The sequence below is a fragment of the Anabas testudineus genome, chromosome 9, assembly GCF_900324465.2.
Source record: "Anabas testudineus chromosome 9, fAnaTes1.2, whole genome shotgun sequence".
NCBI classification, from domain to species: domain Eukaryota; kingdom Metazoa; phylum Chordata; class Actinopteri; order Anabantiformes; family Anabantidae; genus Anabas; species Anabas testudineus.
The window spans coordinates 15,877,133-15,893,840 of record NC_046618.1 but is presented as its reverse complement, the minus strand read 5'-3'; the positions used below and the strand labels follow the sequence as shown (position 1 = coordinate 15,893,840).

General features: G+C 38.0%; 2 protein-coding genes across 2 annotated transcripts in view; one reads left to right on the top strand and one right to left on the bottom strand.

The window, feature by feature from the left end:
- Nucleotides 1-38: 38 nt before the first annotated feature.
- On the bottom strand, nt 39-4,783 carry c9h5orf51 (chromosome 9 C5orf51 homolog). The gene is made up of 6 exons (XM_026342843.1): nt 4,642-4,783; nt 3,874-3,983; nt 3,169-3,315; nt 2,762-2,893; nt 1,171-1,285; nt 39-1,078 (listed from the first exon to the last, which is right to left on the bottom strand). Exons 1-6 carry the CDS (start codon nt 4,733-4,735, stop codon nt 843-845), a joined length of 834 nt encoding a protein of 277 aa, XP_026198628.1. The 5' UTR covers nt 4,736-4,783; the 3' UTR covers nt 39-842.
- Nucleotides 4,784-5,090: 307 nt separating this feature from the next.
- The window catches only part of oxct1a (3-oxoacid CoA transferase 1a), a 38,781-nt gene continuing 27,163 nt past the window's right edge, over nt 5,091-16,708 (top strand). The window contains exons 1-7 of the mRNA XM_026342841.1: nt 5,091-5,324; nt 6,740-6,848; nt 7,390-7,480; nt 11,850-11,985; nt 12,267-12,416; nt 12,649-12,755; nt 13,178-13,238. Of these exons, the coding sequence (XP_026198626.1) occupies nt 5,220-5,324; nt 6,740-6,848; nt 7,390-7,480; nt 11,850-11,985; nt 12,267-12,416; nt 12,649-12,755; nt 13,178-13,238 (759 nt within the window). The 5' untranslated portion in view covers nt 5,091-5,219. The remainder of the gene's footprint in view (nt 5,325-6,739; nt 6,849-7,389; nt 7,481-11,849; nt 11,986-12,266; nt 12,417-12,648; nt 12,756-13,177; nt 13,239-16,708) is intronic.

Sequence of the window (16,708 nt, the reverse complement as noted above, 5' to 3'; positions counted from 1 at the left end):
ACCTAAATTAAACCAACTGAGCGGAACTGGAAAATAAACACGTTTTCTTAAAATGCGCGTTTATTGTCAACGAGGACATAAAAAACAGAAAATGACCTTGTCCAAACAACACAGTATCTCTATTAATAGTTATACTACCAAAGTTCAAGTGGCAGAAAAATGGAACTTGCAATTGATGGGAATACAAGTGCATTACAAAGCTGGTTTCAACAAATCTGAACATACTTCAAATGGTCATGAATGCATCATTGTCAACACCTTTCTTTTCATCTTATGTGAATAGTTTTTGCACATACATATTTAATGTATGCGCAATTAAAATATATTAAAAGCATAAAGGACAACAATAAATAAATTGTTACTGTGCAACATCTCACTTCCAGCTGGATTATCTTTAAATTTGTAACAATCTTAAATGGAAAAAATGTAATTTTATTAATAATGTTTTATATTAATGTTATTATAACACATTCTTAGAGCAAAACAAGTGCTCCAGTCAACAGTCTGGAACCAGGATGACAACTGCTTTTTCAGCAGTGCAGTTGGAAAAAAAAAATCCACAGACTCCACTACAATCCCTGCCAGCTTTAAACCACCAATCTCACCCCCTCTACCCTCTCATTCACCTGCTCTGGCCTGAGCCGTTTGGCATGGCATGAGGTTGCCTGTAGACCTTGATCCAAAAACTCTTTTCTTCACATATGTTATCCTTGTCTCTACCGTTTATCCTTCCACATTATGCTCCACCTGATGGGTTCCTTTTTTATTTAGGGTTGACACATATTTGAATAGTGAACTTAGATCTGTGCCTGAGGGCAACTTCAACACAGGAGCAACATGGTTCACTGTAAAATACTAAGGATTTCCTTGGCATTCTCTGTGTTCCAGCCCTGGCCCTGTAAAGGGCCCTCACAAGCAAGTACATATTTGTTGAGAATCTGTGTGCCAATGTCCCGAAACTGGAGGCGATCTTCTTTGCGATCCATAGTGTCAGCACTGCAGTCCTCATACTTGACTGCCCAGAAACACATTTCCCCAATATACATCATTGTCAGCAAGTGTGTGTCCGAGAAGATGCCTGGCCAAAATGTACACAGGGAGAGAGTATGATGAAATGCAGAGAAGCACAACAGTTTCTTGTTATTCAAAGACATATGGTGACATATTTACCTTCAGATAGGAAGCTTGCTGTAGTAGTGTCATGGAGCACAACTCCATCGTTGAGCTTCACAGAGTTTCTCACCTGCAGCATCCGCATCAGATAGCGCACACCTTCCTGAATACACTGGATTAAAATACCAGAGGGAGTTTAGCATTAGTCCTAATATCAGTTTACACCAACATAAAATCTTGAATCTTAAACTCCTGTGTTCATCAAAACAAAGTACATCTGTTCCAAAAAAATAATCTACGGCACGGCACACCTCACAACTAAATATTTTGGAATAAACTACTTAATGTGAACACTAATTTGCTGAACAAAGAAAATTGTTGAAGTCGTAGTATAGGATATAGTATAGTTTAAAGTATATGATTTTGAACTCAAAAGCTAACCTGAGGTGCCTTTGCAGGTACACTGGCAAGAAAAAGTATGCAAACCTTTTGGAATGTTTTCTGCATTAATGTGTCATACAATTTTATCTGATCTTCATCTAAGTCAAGAGTATTAACAAATATAAAAACAAAAAAAAATTTAGATGTTTTATGTCTTTATTGAGAACAACCACAAAAAAAAAGGGATAGTGAAAAAAGGCGGGTGCTAGTCTTGTTAAGAAATTTGTTTGTGGACTAGAGTTAGTTCCACTGACTTTTGGAGTTTGCTCTGCTCAAAAAGAATAGGCTTATGTGAACTATGCCTCACCTAAAGGAGCTTTCAGAGGAGCTATGATCAAGATATGATGATTTACATAAAGCTGGGTTACAGTGATATCAAAGACAAAGAAGTTCACATGTCTACAATTAGGCGAAACAATCTACAAATGGAGACACTTTGGGACTGTGACTACTCTACCTAGAAGTGGGCGGTCTGTCAAAATGACCAACTAGGGTACAACAAACACTCATTGATGAGGCAAAGAAGCAACCCTGAGTGACAGCGAAAGATGCAAAGGCATCATTGGAACTTGCTAACATTTGTGTTCATGAGCCTACACTTAGTAAAACATTGAACAAGCAGGGTGTCTATGACAGCACACAACAGAGAAAGCTGCTGCTTACTAAAACAACATTACTGCACGCCTGAAGTTTGCAAAAGAGCACATTGACACTGCACAGCAGTATAAATGTGGACCGTTGAAACTAACAAGACTCCAGGTATGCTAGCTCCTGACTCCAGTTAGTTTTTTTTGAGGTCATTATTCACATACTTCTTCCACTAGCACTATACATACTTAATAATAAACAGCTGCCAGACAGTACATGTCGGCGCTACAACAGGATTTCGGTAAGGACACCTCAGCAGGTAGGCAGGAGGATCCGGGAATCAAACCACTCACCCTGGGGTTCGTAGCCGACTGCTCCTGAGCTACTGCCGCCCCAACACATTATACTTTTTCTTGCCACTGTATGCATTTATAAACAATAACCTGTGGCAACTCATTAACCACTTTTGCCATATGTCAAGAAAAACTGCAAAAATGTTTTCTGGTGATGCTGTCTCAAAACCTCTCAACAGAAGAGGAAAGTTCATTTGTCAATCAAGCCCACTTGTCTGTTCACAAATACATTTTACATCTACATTACAAGTTTTACAGTGTGATACCTTAAGGAAAGTCTCCTTGTTTTTCTTGATCCACTGTTTTCTCTGATGAAGGGTGTGACAGTACATGTACAGCAGAGCTCCACGTCTCCAATAGAGGCATTCTAACAGCTCTAGGCCCAACACAGACTGCACCTATCAAAGACAGAGACATGGAAAAAAAAATGTTTTCCCAAAACTGCTGTTATGTATATGTGTTTTGTGAAAACCATAAACCAAAAGTAAATAAAAAAATCTTTTTCAATGAGTATATCTTATACCCTTACATATCTTTGTCTCATTCTGCTTCATGTGAATTTTTTTGTGAGAGGAAATGTCAGTGAGTGTGGTGTAATATGTAGTTCAGTATATGAGGGAAAAAGTCACACTACCACACATCATTTTAAAATGCACATACAGTATATACATACCTCTTGTGCTGGTGCGAGCCTCCCTGCCAAAACTTCTGGCTCTGTCAGGTCTTGCAGCAGTTGTTGGATTTTAAATGGGGAACAGTCCTCAGGGAACTCCTGATCCACCAGTTTATTCTCTTCATAAAATGTGATGTCTAGGATTACCTAAAAATGTAAAATAAATAAACACTCTTCTCTCTTAGACCCATTTCAAAAGCAAACACAGAATCTAAGTGTGCTTTCTAACATTAAATACACTTCTATAAAATGTTTGAGTGAGTAACTAATTGTTTAATTACTGCTAATGTTTTGTGCCCAGTGAATTAAATCAGTTTACAGCTTGGTTACACATCTCCTGCATTAAAAAGCTAAAATAACTTTCTCAAAAGTATAAATAAAACTTATTGGTTAATGTATATGTTTTTATAGTAAATGTGAACTTAAGATGACTCAGCAGTTGTCGCATCTTTGGTAAATTCCTAACCGTACATGTCATTTATCAATCAAAACTGCCAAACACTGTCAAAATGATGGACAGTACTTTTTCCTGTTTTATGTAACTATACATGCCAAGTGTCTGACTGGTGGTCTGCTATACCAAGCTATTTGAAGATCATCTCATGCTCAAAATCAGGGAGGGCATTTTGCAATATCTTCTCACAAACAAATCATGCAATAATCACTCACTTTTGACATGTAATGAAGTTAGATGTAATAAAGTACCTGTGTGTAATCCTGAAGCAGCTTGGAAAGGTTGCCACTCTCCCCTCCTTGTCTGTAATAGCTTTTCAACTTTTCTAGTATGGCAGACGCATTCTGTAAATAGTCATCATCTATGGAAGAAGGATATGTTAACATAAGCTTTAAAAAAAAGTACTCAACGTTACACATTTCAATATAATATTGTTGATGGCGAGTGCTTTACATTATATTTACTTACACAGGACGCTTAGTTAAAACGCTTAGTTTTATCGTTACGCTAAATAAATAACTTAAAAATTGTAAACGTTACAAACTCAGGCAATGCAACTATGCGACTCTAATACTATGGTAAGAAATGCATGCTAATATTTCCGAGCATTATATGATTATGAAAGTATAAAATGGTGACAACGAATCTTCTATACAAAAATTTTAAATGTTGTTCATTGGCGCTGCGCAACATTTCCTGGCTAACGTTAGCGAACTTATGCTAGCCGTTCACTCGAACGTAGCTAGCGTTATATTATAAAAAAAAACAATCAGTGAGTTCGTAAATGTCACTACAACGTTACGAGGTTAACATTTCCTCCGCCCGACACTTTTATTGTTAGCTAGTTTGTCGACACACGACTTTTCATCAGACAACAACTGTTGTTATGGTTGCAAGCTATGTCGGGTAACGTTAGCTAGGTTGCTAGTTGGCTAATAAACTGGACAAGAACGTTGGCCACGAAGACGACGTGCAAACAATGGCCGCAACACAGATGAACAGCAACATCCAGCCGATACCTTGCTTCTCAGCTCTGAGACTAGAACACTTGACGTCTAACTCAAATATTCTTCTCTCCAACTCGAAGCCTTGTCGCCTGTACTCGTCGGCCATGACTAAAACTATTTGTCACGTGAGCTAGAGGGTTGCTCACGTGCTCCTTCTGTTTCCAAGCAGCGGTGCTCGTGCGTGTGCACGCGCCGAAACCGTAGCTATAAAAACGAAATGTAGCTAGCTAAAGTTGCTATATAACGTTAAATAAAACGTTGTTGTTTAAAAATATATTAATTATCATTTAATAGTAGCGTTCCTTCCTTCGCCATCACATACTTAAATGACGTTAGTGACAAAGACTTTACGGTGGGTACTTTATTGTAGCGCAATGGCCGTGAAAGGGTTATATTTAAATGAGCTTGGCCGAGCCTCCCTGTTAGCCCACATGCTAGCCCAGCCCCCTGTGACACCAGCCCGTGTCGCCGTCGTGGCGCTGTCTCCTCCGTGTCAGCTAGCAGCGACTGCAGCCTGCATCATCTGTCGTCCTCCAGCTGGAGCTTTCACTCTGCTCCGCGGTTTCATCTGTGCGCTGTAGCTCCGAAACATGGCGGCCCTCAAAGCTTTGTGCAGAGCGCACAGCGTCTTCTTCAGGAACCTGCCAGGTCGCAGCAGAAGCAAATTTAACATCGCCAGCCACCAGCTGAGCGAGGTCGGTACTGAAGCCGCACGGTAACGTAGCTTGTAGAAATAACGAGGTCGTTGCTAATCGCTCGGCTAGGAATAAAAGGTCATGATAATGATAATGATAATGATAATGAATCCTTGTTTTCTTTGTCGCCCGCTGCTTCAGAACAAGGTGCAATGCTGTAATTTCCCTCGATGTACTCGTTTATTTCGTGTTACTTCAGTTTAACATTACTTTTTAAAGACCTAAAGTGGCGGGGATTTCCAATAACGTTTCATTCATTGACCCATTTTGCAGAAGTATGAACTAACAACTTTGAATAATTCGTACTGTGAATGCATCATTTGAGCGCCACTGCGGATGCATGGCCAAGTAAACCACACGATGGACGCTAGTCTTGACTGATAGCATAATCATTTTAATGAGTCCGGTGTCAAGGAGCGTGTTTGTGTTGGTAGGTGAGCTGCTTGCATAATCCAGCACTACCCGCATAGCTTTATATGACAATGTTTTCCCTATGTTTGTTTTAGTCGGTGCATAAAGCGTGGACATTGTTCAACACGCTCCTGTAAATAAATAGCGAGCAGCATGAGCCTAGAGATGAGTGTTGCTTCAAAGATATGTCCCCTTTCAGTATGTTTTCCTTTCAATAGTAAAACAAATAATCAGTGCAATGGCTAAATGCTTAAGGGTTTCAAAATGTTACCAGTGGTCTCTGAAATGTTTGTGCAGTAAAATCAGTGAACAAACAGATGAAGTGTTTGCTGACACCAGTAGACACTGCAATGATTTGTGTCAGTCAAAGTTTAGTTAAAATCTGACCAGTGAAGACACTGGTAATGTAGAACAAACCAGGACAGTGTGGAGCTGGTGATCTAAGTAGTTAAGTAGTGAAAAGCACCTAGAAATATCAGGTGTCAGCATTGCATATTTATAATGCAACTGGAGTACACGTAGAATCAGTACCGTAAAGAGTCCGATTATTGGGTATTAGGAAGTCTGTACTGGCTCCATACCTTGTGCCATTCTCTCTGTAATTAATAACGCTAAAACACAACGTAGTCTTGCAAATTATCTTTTAAATGTACAGTCTGAACACTATAGGTACAGCATGCATTCATCATGTTGACAGAAGATTTTGAATTTGAGTCCTCAGCTAACTGTGCTTGGTTGGGGCCCTCGGCTGTTGGCTGCCCTAAAGCTCCGCTCCCATTGTCATAGGATTTGGTTTGCCGTTTTGCTTATCTTTCCCTTCTCCTACTGAATAAACTGGATCAAACATTTAAACTGTACAAACGTATTAGCTGCCCTCAGGCAATTGCCCTTTTTATTTTCAAGCTTTAAACAGTTTTTATGCAGAATCACTTACAGCAAGCTTTTTATGTTGAAAATCAATTAACTTGTTTTGTAAGGCTTTATGTACTTTTTGTTTTCTGCAGACCTGCAGCTGTTACTTTTCTACTTCCAGACAGAGAAATTCAAAATTCTACTCAGACCCTACAGAAGCAGTAAAAGATATCCCTAATGGAGCTACAATTCTGGTGGGAGGTGAGATTCACTTAAACAGGCTACATTCACACATCAGTGACAGCTTTGACGAAGTTGGGTTTTCTTTTTAACTGAATGCTAGTATTGTCAGTTCCTGAAAGGTGGATATTCAGCAGTGTGTGTGGAATGACCACTGAATAGAAAAGTGAGTTTGAACTCTATTTGGCATGCTGCTTGACCATCATCCCCACAGAGAGCACACACAGCACTTATTTATATTTAAGTTCAGAGTGATAAACATTTTCCACTGTGTCCCACATGTATGCTAGGAAAACCAGACAAAGACACATGCACCATTCTTCGATTGATCCAGGGTTAACTGTGTTACTGGACTTTGGTTTTTTTTGGTTTGTAATAGATGGTGAGATCATCTGTTTTCTTTTCTGTGCAAATTTTCTATATACGTAATCTACTAGGCCAAAGTTCCATCCTAAATGATCCCAATTCACCCTTTCACCCTTTTTAAAGGATTCATTGGCTGCTGTGTATATTTCTGTATTTTCTTACTTCTCGTGCATTATTTATTTGTGTTTCAACACAGGTTTTGGACTATGTGGTATCCCAGAGAATCTTATCAACAGTTTACTGAAGAGCGGTGTTAAGGGCCTCACAGCAGTCAGCAACAATGCAGGGTATGTGTGTGTAGTTACATGTTTCCTACAACCATGTTTAGTAAACTTTTTCAAAACCTAGTGAGATGGTAGAGATGAGTTTGTATTAGCCTTTTACATTCACATCGAGATCTGGAAATATTGCAAGTTAAGTGTCATGTCTCATGTCATGTGTCAGTTCTGTTTAACCTTAAGGTGTGCATTAAAACAATTTAATTAAAATTAAGTTCAGTGTTTAAAAGTCAGCTTTATTAGTACTAGTATCAGAAGTAGATACCTACACTCAAAAAATAATCATGTGTAAAATGTTATGCCATTTTATAACATAAATTCAAGGGGGGTGAGGGGTCACATGTGATGCTGCCTACTCAAAGATTTCTTTCCAAAGCATATTTACAATATGTTTATTTAAATGAACAAATGTGCATTGTATACTATACATTTCAGTTAGATTTTATTCTAAATATTATTCAACATTTGTTATGGTCAAGAATCTTTTTTTCAGTGTAAACCATTTCCAGATTCTCTGATAAACTACGTGTCTAAGAGTGATGTGAGTAAAGTTTTTTTCACCATTGAGAAAAAAAGAAAATACATGTTTCTTTTACACAGATACATACAGTTTGGTCAGGTCATGTACTTAGGAGCCAGCCAAAATGCTACAAAAACCAACCAAACCACATTCTCACATGTAACCAGCAAGGTCCTGCTTCACTAATGACGATATAGAATTAACTATTTGCAACATCCTTTCAAGCTTTTCTGGCAACTTTGAGAGGAGTTTTTGTCTTGATTTGGACTCCTTTAAAATCTGTCACTTCATCTTCATGTTTGAACTTTTATTGGGAATGTATTGTTGGCCTTATTGATGTATGTTCAAACTGTGTTGACGTGGAGAGTTTAGAAGTTAGCTTTTGATAAGTAATCAGCTTTGGCCCAAGGAAAAGGTGTGTTTAGTGGTCAGGTGATATTGTATGTGATGTGTGTCTTTGCTCTGGTTAGATACTAAAAATACTTTTAGAGGTTTCTCTGCTGGCACATGGCAGTCAGCTGCTGCTGCTGACCTCAATGCCCTTTATTATGTGTTCTGTCTTTTATTACATGCTTTGATTTGTAGTATCTCAAACTACAAATGGTAATACAGTTAAATTAAGCAGTTTGCTTAAAATGGGTAAAACATAAAGATGTAAACTGATTGTGTATCTTCTGTTTAATTTTGAGATTAAATTAGGAAATCATACTCTTGGATTAAAAAGAAAAATGCAAGTGGTTTCAGGATGGAAAGTATGAACCTTTTGAGGAACTTCATTAATTATGGATGTGTATGTGCATGAATTGATATTACTCGGTTCATGCACATACATGTATACATGAATTGCACATGTTCCATAAGGTTAGAGAAACTGAATTTACACTGGAACACTAAAGATCATGTTCTCTGAGTACAACATACAATGGCTCAAATTTAGATAGGACTTGTTTACACTTACAGTATCTCAGAACTGAGCTTGTACACCAACCATCAGTTGTGTATTAGGAAGATCAAAACGGCACCAAACATTTAGTCTGTGTCACAGAGTGTTTGAATACAGTTATCTGTGTCAGTAGTTGTTTAGCCAGAAAAACACTGACCTATGCAATATGTTCCTGTGCTTCTCAGAACTTCGCTAGACTTTTCTGGTGGACTTTGGTGGATATTGATTTGTGGAACAGTACTCAAAATGTTTGCTTGAACCACGTCATGCTACTGAACAATCAGTGCTCCTTGAGATGTTTTTACTTGCAGAATAATTGTTAAAGATGATTGCAACCGCTTGAAAATTTTACCCACATTTCTTGATTGGTGGTAGCTCATCAAAGCAATTATTAGCCTATTCCACTTTATTTCTCTGGGTCGAATTTCCTCTTTTGTTTATTCTGGTCATTGTCTAAACTCTCCATGACACATATATAAATATGGCTGCCTCCAACATGTTTGCACCTGTTGTCAAAGACATAATTTTTCCTTCCAAAAAAATCATGCAATTTTCAAGATTGCTTGTGCAATGTAGTAGTTGTTATTGGGGATCTTGTTAAAATCAGGTCCATAGTATGTTTGAGTACATGCCTTCCTTTTAGTTTCTGTGTAACTATGACTTTGAATGTGGCTTGTAGACAGACACAGCCATGCATTTGTTTTGTTTTTTTTATTCAGAAAAGAGCGGAAGTAGAAAATTTAGTTATACTGTTTTCTAAAAACTACAAGGCTTGTGTCGTGTCTACCCGGCTTTTCCTTGGTCCCAGCTGACTGCAGTTTATATTTCCTGCTGCATTAGGGAGGAGGACTGAAAGGGGGAAGAAATAGTTATGTAACATTTAATTTTAGAGAGAAGTTTCCTAAAGCTGAAAACTTCCACTGTGTGCCTCTTCTTCTTGAATGGATTGTTAATAGTGCTACTTGAAACCTGCTAAACGAGTAGTGCTGTGTAGCCTCAGGAACTTGGTAATGGATAGGGCAAACCTCACTGTTTTGAGCAATCCACAATGTGGAAACTCCTGTTTATTTTATGACAGAAGAGTAAATATTGCTAATATGAGGAAATATGGTGGATATGATAAAGAATTTATAAATGTAAATGTATTTTCATGAAAGATCTCACATGCATCTGTTCTAAAAAATAAATGGAACGTGTTGGATATTTTGTTGCACTGGGATGTTTGAATGCTGGTATGAACAAAGGAAAGTGTTTCCATTCATCCGTGAAGATTGTAGACACTGTTTGCACAATAGACATTGCTGACACATGTGGCAGCAGTGAGACTAAAGTGTAATTTTGGTTTTTGAAGGTGCTGACTGGCTGTAGTGTTTCACTAATTTTGAGTGATTGTAGAGAATCGCTGCTGTTTTACTTTGTAGATCACTGGCACTTAAAGCTCTTTACACACTGTAATATGAAATGAGACACATTGAGCTGTGCACAAGAGGAGATTATTGAGCTGTGACAAAACCGCCACCCCCTACAGCTTTATATTTATTCTGTGATCAGCTGCTTTAGAAATGTTATACAAACAAATGGATTCTGTATAAAAGGCGGTGACATTTCTGTTCAAGTTCATCACTGTTGGAACTTGCTCTGATCAGAGAGCCTTTCATCTTTAGCTTGGAAAACTTGCTATACACACATTAGTGATGTGTGTGTGTAACAGGCTTATAACAGTCAAACACGAAGCCTTGATGTCTCTTTAGCAGACCTGAGATTAGACAACAAAGCAGTAGTTCCTATGTTCATCTTCTTACGATATAGAAATTATGAACTCTACAAAGTTCAGCTTTTCTTTTGGCTCTGATTAGTAGGAGTAGAGACAGAGCAGAGATAGAGAAACTTCTCCAGAGCGGAGAAACTATTTTTGGCCACCTGCTTTCACACTGACATACAGCAAATACATGCTAGTATGTGTTTCAATTTAGTCTTAAAACACTAGATTGGTTAATGAAATTGACTTGATTTATTCCACTTTGTTCTAAGAAAAATATTGCCTGTCATAATCGGACACTGTTGCAAATACTTGATCAGATTTTACTTTCATCTTGTATCACAAGAGAATGTCCTGTTTAAAACAGCTTAGTGTGGTTTTTAAAGTTTTATGAAGACTGTGTCAAATGTTAATGACTGACCAACCTTACAGAGTAGTCTTCTCATAAACTCGTTTTATAAGCAATTAAACAGCCCTAGTGAGAGGATGACGCAGTAACTTTCTTAGAAGTAGCCAGGAGTGATTTTTGTTTCTTTTCTTTTTAATCATTCTGTTCAACTTACTCAGTTTGTAAATAGACAGAGGCTCCCAAATGACTTGGTGTCTCCTTTAGACCCTGCAGCTGTATCAGGTCTTATTAGCTTTCATTAAGGCTGTGGATAGGCTCCAGCCGGACTGTACTTTACCCATCTTTAAAATCACCCAAATGAGCCATCTCATTGGTTTAGCCCAGTCATAACCTTGAATAACCTTTCTGAGGATTTATGGTAATTTGAGTCATGTTAGACATTGTAGAAAGTCAGACAAGTTAGACTAGAGATGTAGTGGAAAGAATATAACAGAAACATGCACTTTAAGACTGCTTGTACTAGAGATACTGTTAACAGCCTTTACTCTATGTGAACGTTTGCTGAAAAGCTAAAGCTCTGTTAAGTTGCAAGGGGAGGAGACATCAAACTAGCAAAACACCTATCGACAAGGACTGCGATTCCTTTTTTTCCAGTGCTATTAAAAATGTTGATTTTTAAAACATGTTTAAGTTAATTTGTAAGATTAGTGTAAATGCTATATTTCTGTCTTTGTATTATTTCAATATGTTGTAGCTTAAATTAACCAATGTAAAAAATACTGTGGTACCTTATGTATGTCTCATCAGAGTGGACAACTTTGGCCTGGGTCTGCTGCTCAAGACTAAGCAGATCAAGAGGATGATCTCTTCTTATGTTGGGGAGAATGCAGAGTTTGAGCGACAGTATCTGGCAGGGGAGTTGGAAGTGGAACTGACACCACAGGTTGGTCAGAAAACACACAGAACGATTTATACTGTAAATAAATTTGGACACAATACAAAATATTTGCTTTTTGGTGGATGTTCCCTGTGGCTGAATGAGTTCCCCACTATACACATCATAATACCCACACAAGCAGACACACATTAACAAACCAAACTGTGTTAAATTCCAGCATCAGCCATTTTGTTACACGATTAGGCGATTAGACAAACTTGACAGAAACATAGGCATGCATTTATTTGTTATACTCATCTCTTAATCCATTACCTTTTTTATCTAAGGGTACTCTCGCAGAAAGAATCAGGGCTGGGGGTGCTGGTATTCCAGCTTTCTTCACAGCCACTGGCTATGGCACACTGATCCAAGAGGGAGGTTCTCCTATCAAGTACGACAAAGATGGCAGTATTGCTCTTGCCAGTGAGAAGAGAGAGGTAAGAGCACTGTCTTCACCTATGAAGTTGGTGCAAACCTTCTTTTATGACTGCACATATTTTCTGAGGCTAATGGCTACTATAAAACTTGTATGCAGTACATAAAAATGGTTTCAGGTAATGTAGGTCTGGATTCAAGTTTTTGAGCCAAGCCTAAAAAAAAATAGGTTACTCATCCACCCTGTACTTTATTCAATACCACTCACTTCAGCTGTTCTGTCATTGTATACAGGTAAGAGAATTCAATGGCAGGCACTACATCATGGAAAAGGCCATCACCGGAGACTTTGCACTGATCAAGGCATGGAAAGCTGACAAGGCGGGAAACATTGTTTTCAGGTAAGTGCTAAACCCACAATGTGAATATTCAGTTTTGATCACCTTGCACTAAACGGGAATATTTGTGCGTGACATGCACAGGCATGTTGTACTATGGCAGCGCCAGTTTTGACCTTGTAATTCAACTTGGATTCAACTTCTTCCTGTATCTGAATCACCTTGGTTGTTTACTCAACAGTTACCACAATCACATGTACAGTTAAGATGTTGCACTACATGCTGGAATGCTTGAAATTAGGCTGTAGTAAAGTCTTTCTCCACAAGAGAGCAGTGTTATCCAATAAACTATGTTGTGTACTGAATATTATATATTGCAAAACTCAGTGAGAGTATTTGAGTTCACTTACCAACTTGCTTTTGTTTGAAATATTCTTTTAACACATAGTTTTTAAAAGTAATCTTTTTTTCTTCCTCTCTGTCAGAAAAACAGCCAGGAACTTCAATCAGCCCATGTGCAAAGCAGCCAAAACCACCATAGTTGAGGTATGAATTTCTAACACCACCGTCGCATGCTTTTAATGTCTTCCTGGAACATGTTTCTTCACACATATCTATTAGTGGAGTCCGCAGCTACAAATCTACACTTCAGCTTTCATGCATAATGCAGACTTTCATTTTCTAAGAGTTTAGCTATTCTAACCTCAAAGCTGCCAGCGCCTCATGAAAAACATAAATAAACTAAAAATTTAAACAGAAACGTTTCAGCACAATAACAATTGAACTCTGAGAACACATTCTCCTATCATGATATAAATATCCTAAACTAAAACTGTTTAATATGCATTTGAGCTGATCTAGAATGACTTTGTGTTTCAGCCAACTAAAATCACCACATCTACCTACTGTCAATCTCATCTTATTTACAGGATCAGAAATGTGAGACAGATAAGACAGTAAGGAGAGATCATGGACTGAAATGATCACCTTAAATTGCAATTTGAATAAACACTTGGGTCATCTAAATATTTTGAATAGAATAGAACTTCTATCATCTTAAGCTCCATCCGCATGGCTAGAACTGAAGTTGGCTGTCCTGTGTCCTGTCATTTCTTGGCTGTCTGTGTCAAACCTAGTTTCACTTTGTCTGTCTGGTTATCCACCTGTCTGGCATTTGACAGTCTAGAAATGTGATCGCTCATCTCTTCCCTGTGTGTGTGTGTGTGTGTGTGTGTGTGTGTGTGTGTGTGTGTGTGTGTGTGTGTGTGTGTGTGTGTGTGTGTGTGTGTGTGTGTGTGTGTGTGTGTGTGTGTGTGTGTGTGTGTGTGTGTGTGTGTGTGTGTGTTTTGAGTCCCCATCTCACTCCCCACCTCTCCAACACTCAAATGGCTTCACACCTCCCATATAGACACCGTTTGATTCAGAGAGCAACAGGGAGAAAAAATAGTGTTTGTGTATGTGTGTAAGAAGTATAAAACACAGGCGCTTTCTGAAAATAAATCGGTAGCAAAGGTTCTCTCATAAATCTAACAGAGTTCCACAAAGCACATTTTCAATTATTCCACGGTGGCTGGACTTGAGATTTAGTCTGCCTTTGATTAGAAATGTCTTGGACCAAATGAGGAGAGTAAATTTTCTCACCATAGAGCTGTTGTGGAGGATTTATATTTAATTGATCTGCAAAGTTGATTTATGGAAGTAGCAATGATATTCTGCCCATTTCTCCACTAAAAGATCCATTAAACTATTATCTGTTTAGCATCATTCTTAATGCACTGCATATGTGGCAACAACAACCATCATGCTAATGATGGACATCAGTGAATTACCACACTTAATATCATGTTTTAATAGAAATTACTAATTTTTTCTACTAGAATAATTATGAGACAGTTCTCTGGCAGCAGTGCTGCCACCAAGAAATGTGCCTGTATGATGTCTGTGGGAGAAGTAGTATAGACGGTGACATGAATTATAATGCAGCTCTGCTTAGAGAGCTGTATTATGAGATGCAACCATAATTGGTTGGATTTAATATTTAACTGTCTGCTTCAACCTTTGTGCACCCACAGTCATGTGCGAGTGTTTTTGGAGAGTGGAGAAGATGAAACTTTTGTTAAAAGATGAGACCCAATCTGCATTTATGTTGGAGAAATAGCCTTTTTTATGTTTTGTTATGACCGTTTATAAAGGAAATTTTGATCCCACAACATCACATTCTTCAGTTAACAAGGTCTGAAAGAAGTCATAGACAAACTGTCACAGTTTCAAAAATAATTGCTTGACTTAATTTATCAAACAAGGACACAGCTGCTACAGAAATGTTATTATGAATGGCCTATTTATCCCATTAATCACATTAATGTGCATGTTCCACAACCTGACAAATCATCCTATTCTGTGAAAGGACAACTCTACATTTGCATCTGAACTTAAATGAATCCATTTAATATACAATTTGATGATGCCTGCGTGTTTCCCAGTCTCACAGTCTGTCATCACTGTCAGTATCAGCCATGTCTTTGATGATTTTGCATTTCACTTCTTTTTCATGCCATGTTCTAATAACAAATAGTTATTTCAAACCCTTGTCATCCACATATCAACTAAATGCTTCTATCCACTGGGGCATTTATTGTAAATTGTGCTGCAGTTTGAAATTGAATTTTTTGAGTGTTGCATTGAGTTTCAGTACATTTTAAAACGGTCTTCTGCACATTCTGTGGTTATTGAATAGTTTTGATTTGAAATTAAAAGTATCTCACCGACTTCACATTCTTAATACAAAACAATAAATATGCATTACTTCTAATGTAAAACAAATCAAGGTAATATCCAATTAAAATAAAACAGTATTTAAAATAAGTATTAAGGCTAACATTCAATGAAGCACTTGGAATCCCTTTACAGCTGTCTGAACATATCACCTTGCTTTGGTGTGCGTGTCCTATTGTGCTGTCAAGTGGTTTGTGAGGTTATATCTACCATTTTTTATGGTGCCTTTTTCTGGCAGCACAGGTAACATATGAACATTATCTGTGACAAGTATACTTATTGGTGGCAATAAAGTGATAGCCCTGTATTGCAGTACCCATTAAGAACCTTTTATCTCTGATACTGAAGCAATTACTGTCTCCCAGAAAATAAATTTACCTTTAGGATTCAGTGCATGTTCTGTCATAAATCTGGGTCTAGGTTGTCCGTATTGACTCTGCTGTCTTGCTGTGCTGGTTAAAGAAGGAAAAGGAAACACTAGACATGGTCAGGTGTTTGTGAAGCTTTTCATTCAGCTTTCAGCTCAGCAGCTCTGAGACTAAACTGTGTTTCTGCTTGACCAGATTTCTTTCCCTGTAGCATATACACAGCCACACAGACCCAAGTTTTTCAGGGGTTAAGCAATTAATTGTTATCAAAGGGCACAAAATGTCAGGACATTGCGATGACGGTACCAGGAAAAATGTGACAAATAAAAATTATGCATATCTCAGTTTCAGTGAAAGGGCAGAAAGAAGAACCTGACCAAAACACTGAGGTTCATTTAGTTGATTAGTTTACTACATCAGCTGTAAAATTAAGTCCCGTTGTCAGAGTCAAAGAAACTGCTGAAGTTCCTTAACGGTATGATTCAGCACATTATCTTATTAACTAATAGAATATTACCACATTGAGTGTGTCTGAGTGAGTTCAGTAAATATTGGCGAGCTTCCTTTTGACACACGACAAAAGCTGGTGCCCATTAGCCTCTTGAATAAAATTTTGTTTAACCAGCCCTCTTATCTCTAATGGCTGTTTGAATTACTTTAGCTTGAACTCTTAACTATCAGACTGAGATGACACCATCTGCAGGTGAAGATTTACATTATATTTTTAACTTCCAGTCATCGGAGTATTCATTTAAATTTTAATTTTGTGCAACTCCTTCACCTCAGGCCCGGGGTATGTGTTTGTAATGAATTAATCCCTCAGGGGCTAACAGGTGTAGGTATGTAACCTTCTGACTCCACCTGTGTAAGACA

Coding starts and splice junctions, on each gene's coding strand:
- c9h5orf51 (XM_026342843.1), bottom strand. CDS start 4,735: ATGGCCGACGAGTACAGGCGACAAGGCTTCGAGTTGGAGAGAAGAATA. Junction 3,984..4,641: donor TCTCAGAGCTGAGAAGCAAG/GTATCGGCTGGA, acceptor CTTCTTCCATAG/ATGATGACTATTTACAGAAT. Junction 3,316..3,873: donor TGCTTCAGGATTACACACAG/GTACTTTATTAC, acceptor TTACATTTTTAG/GTAATCCTAGACATCACATT.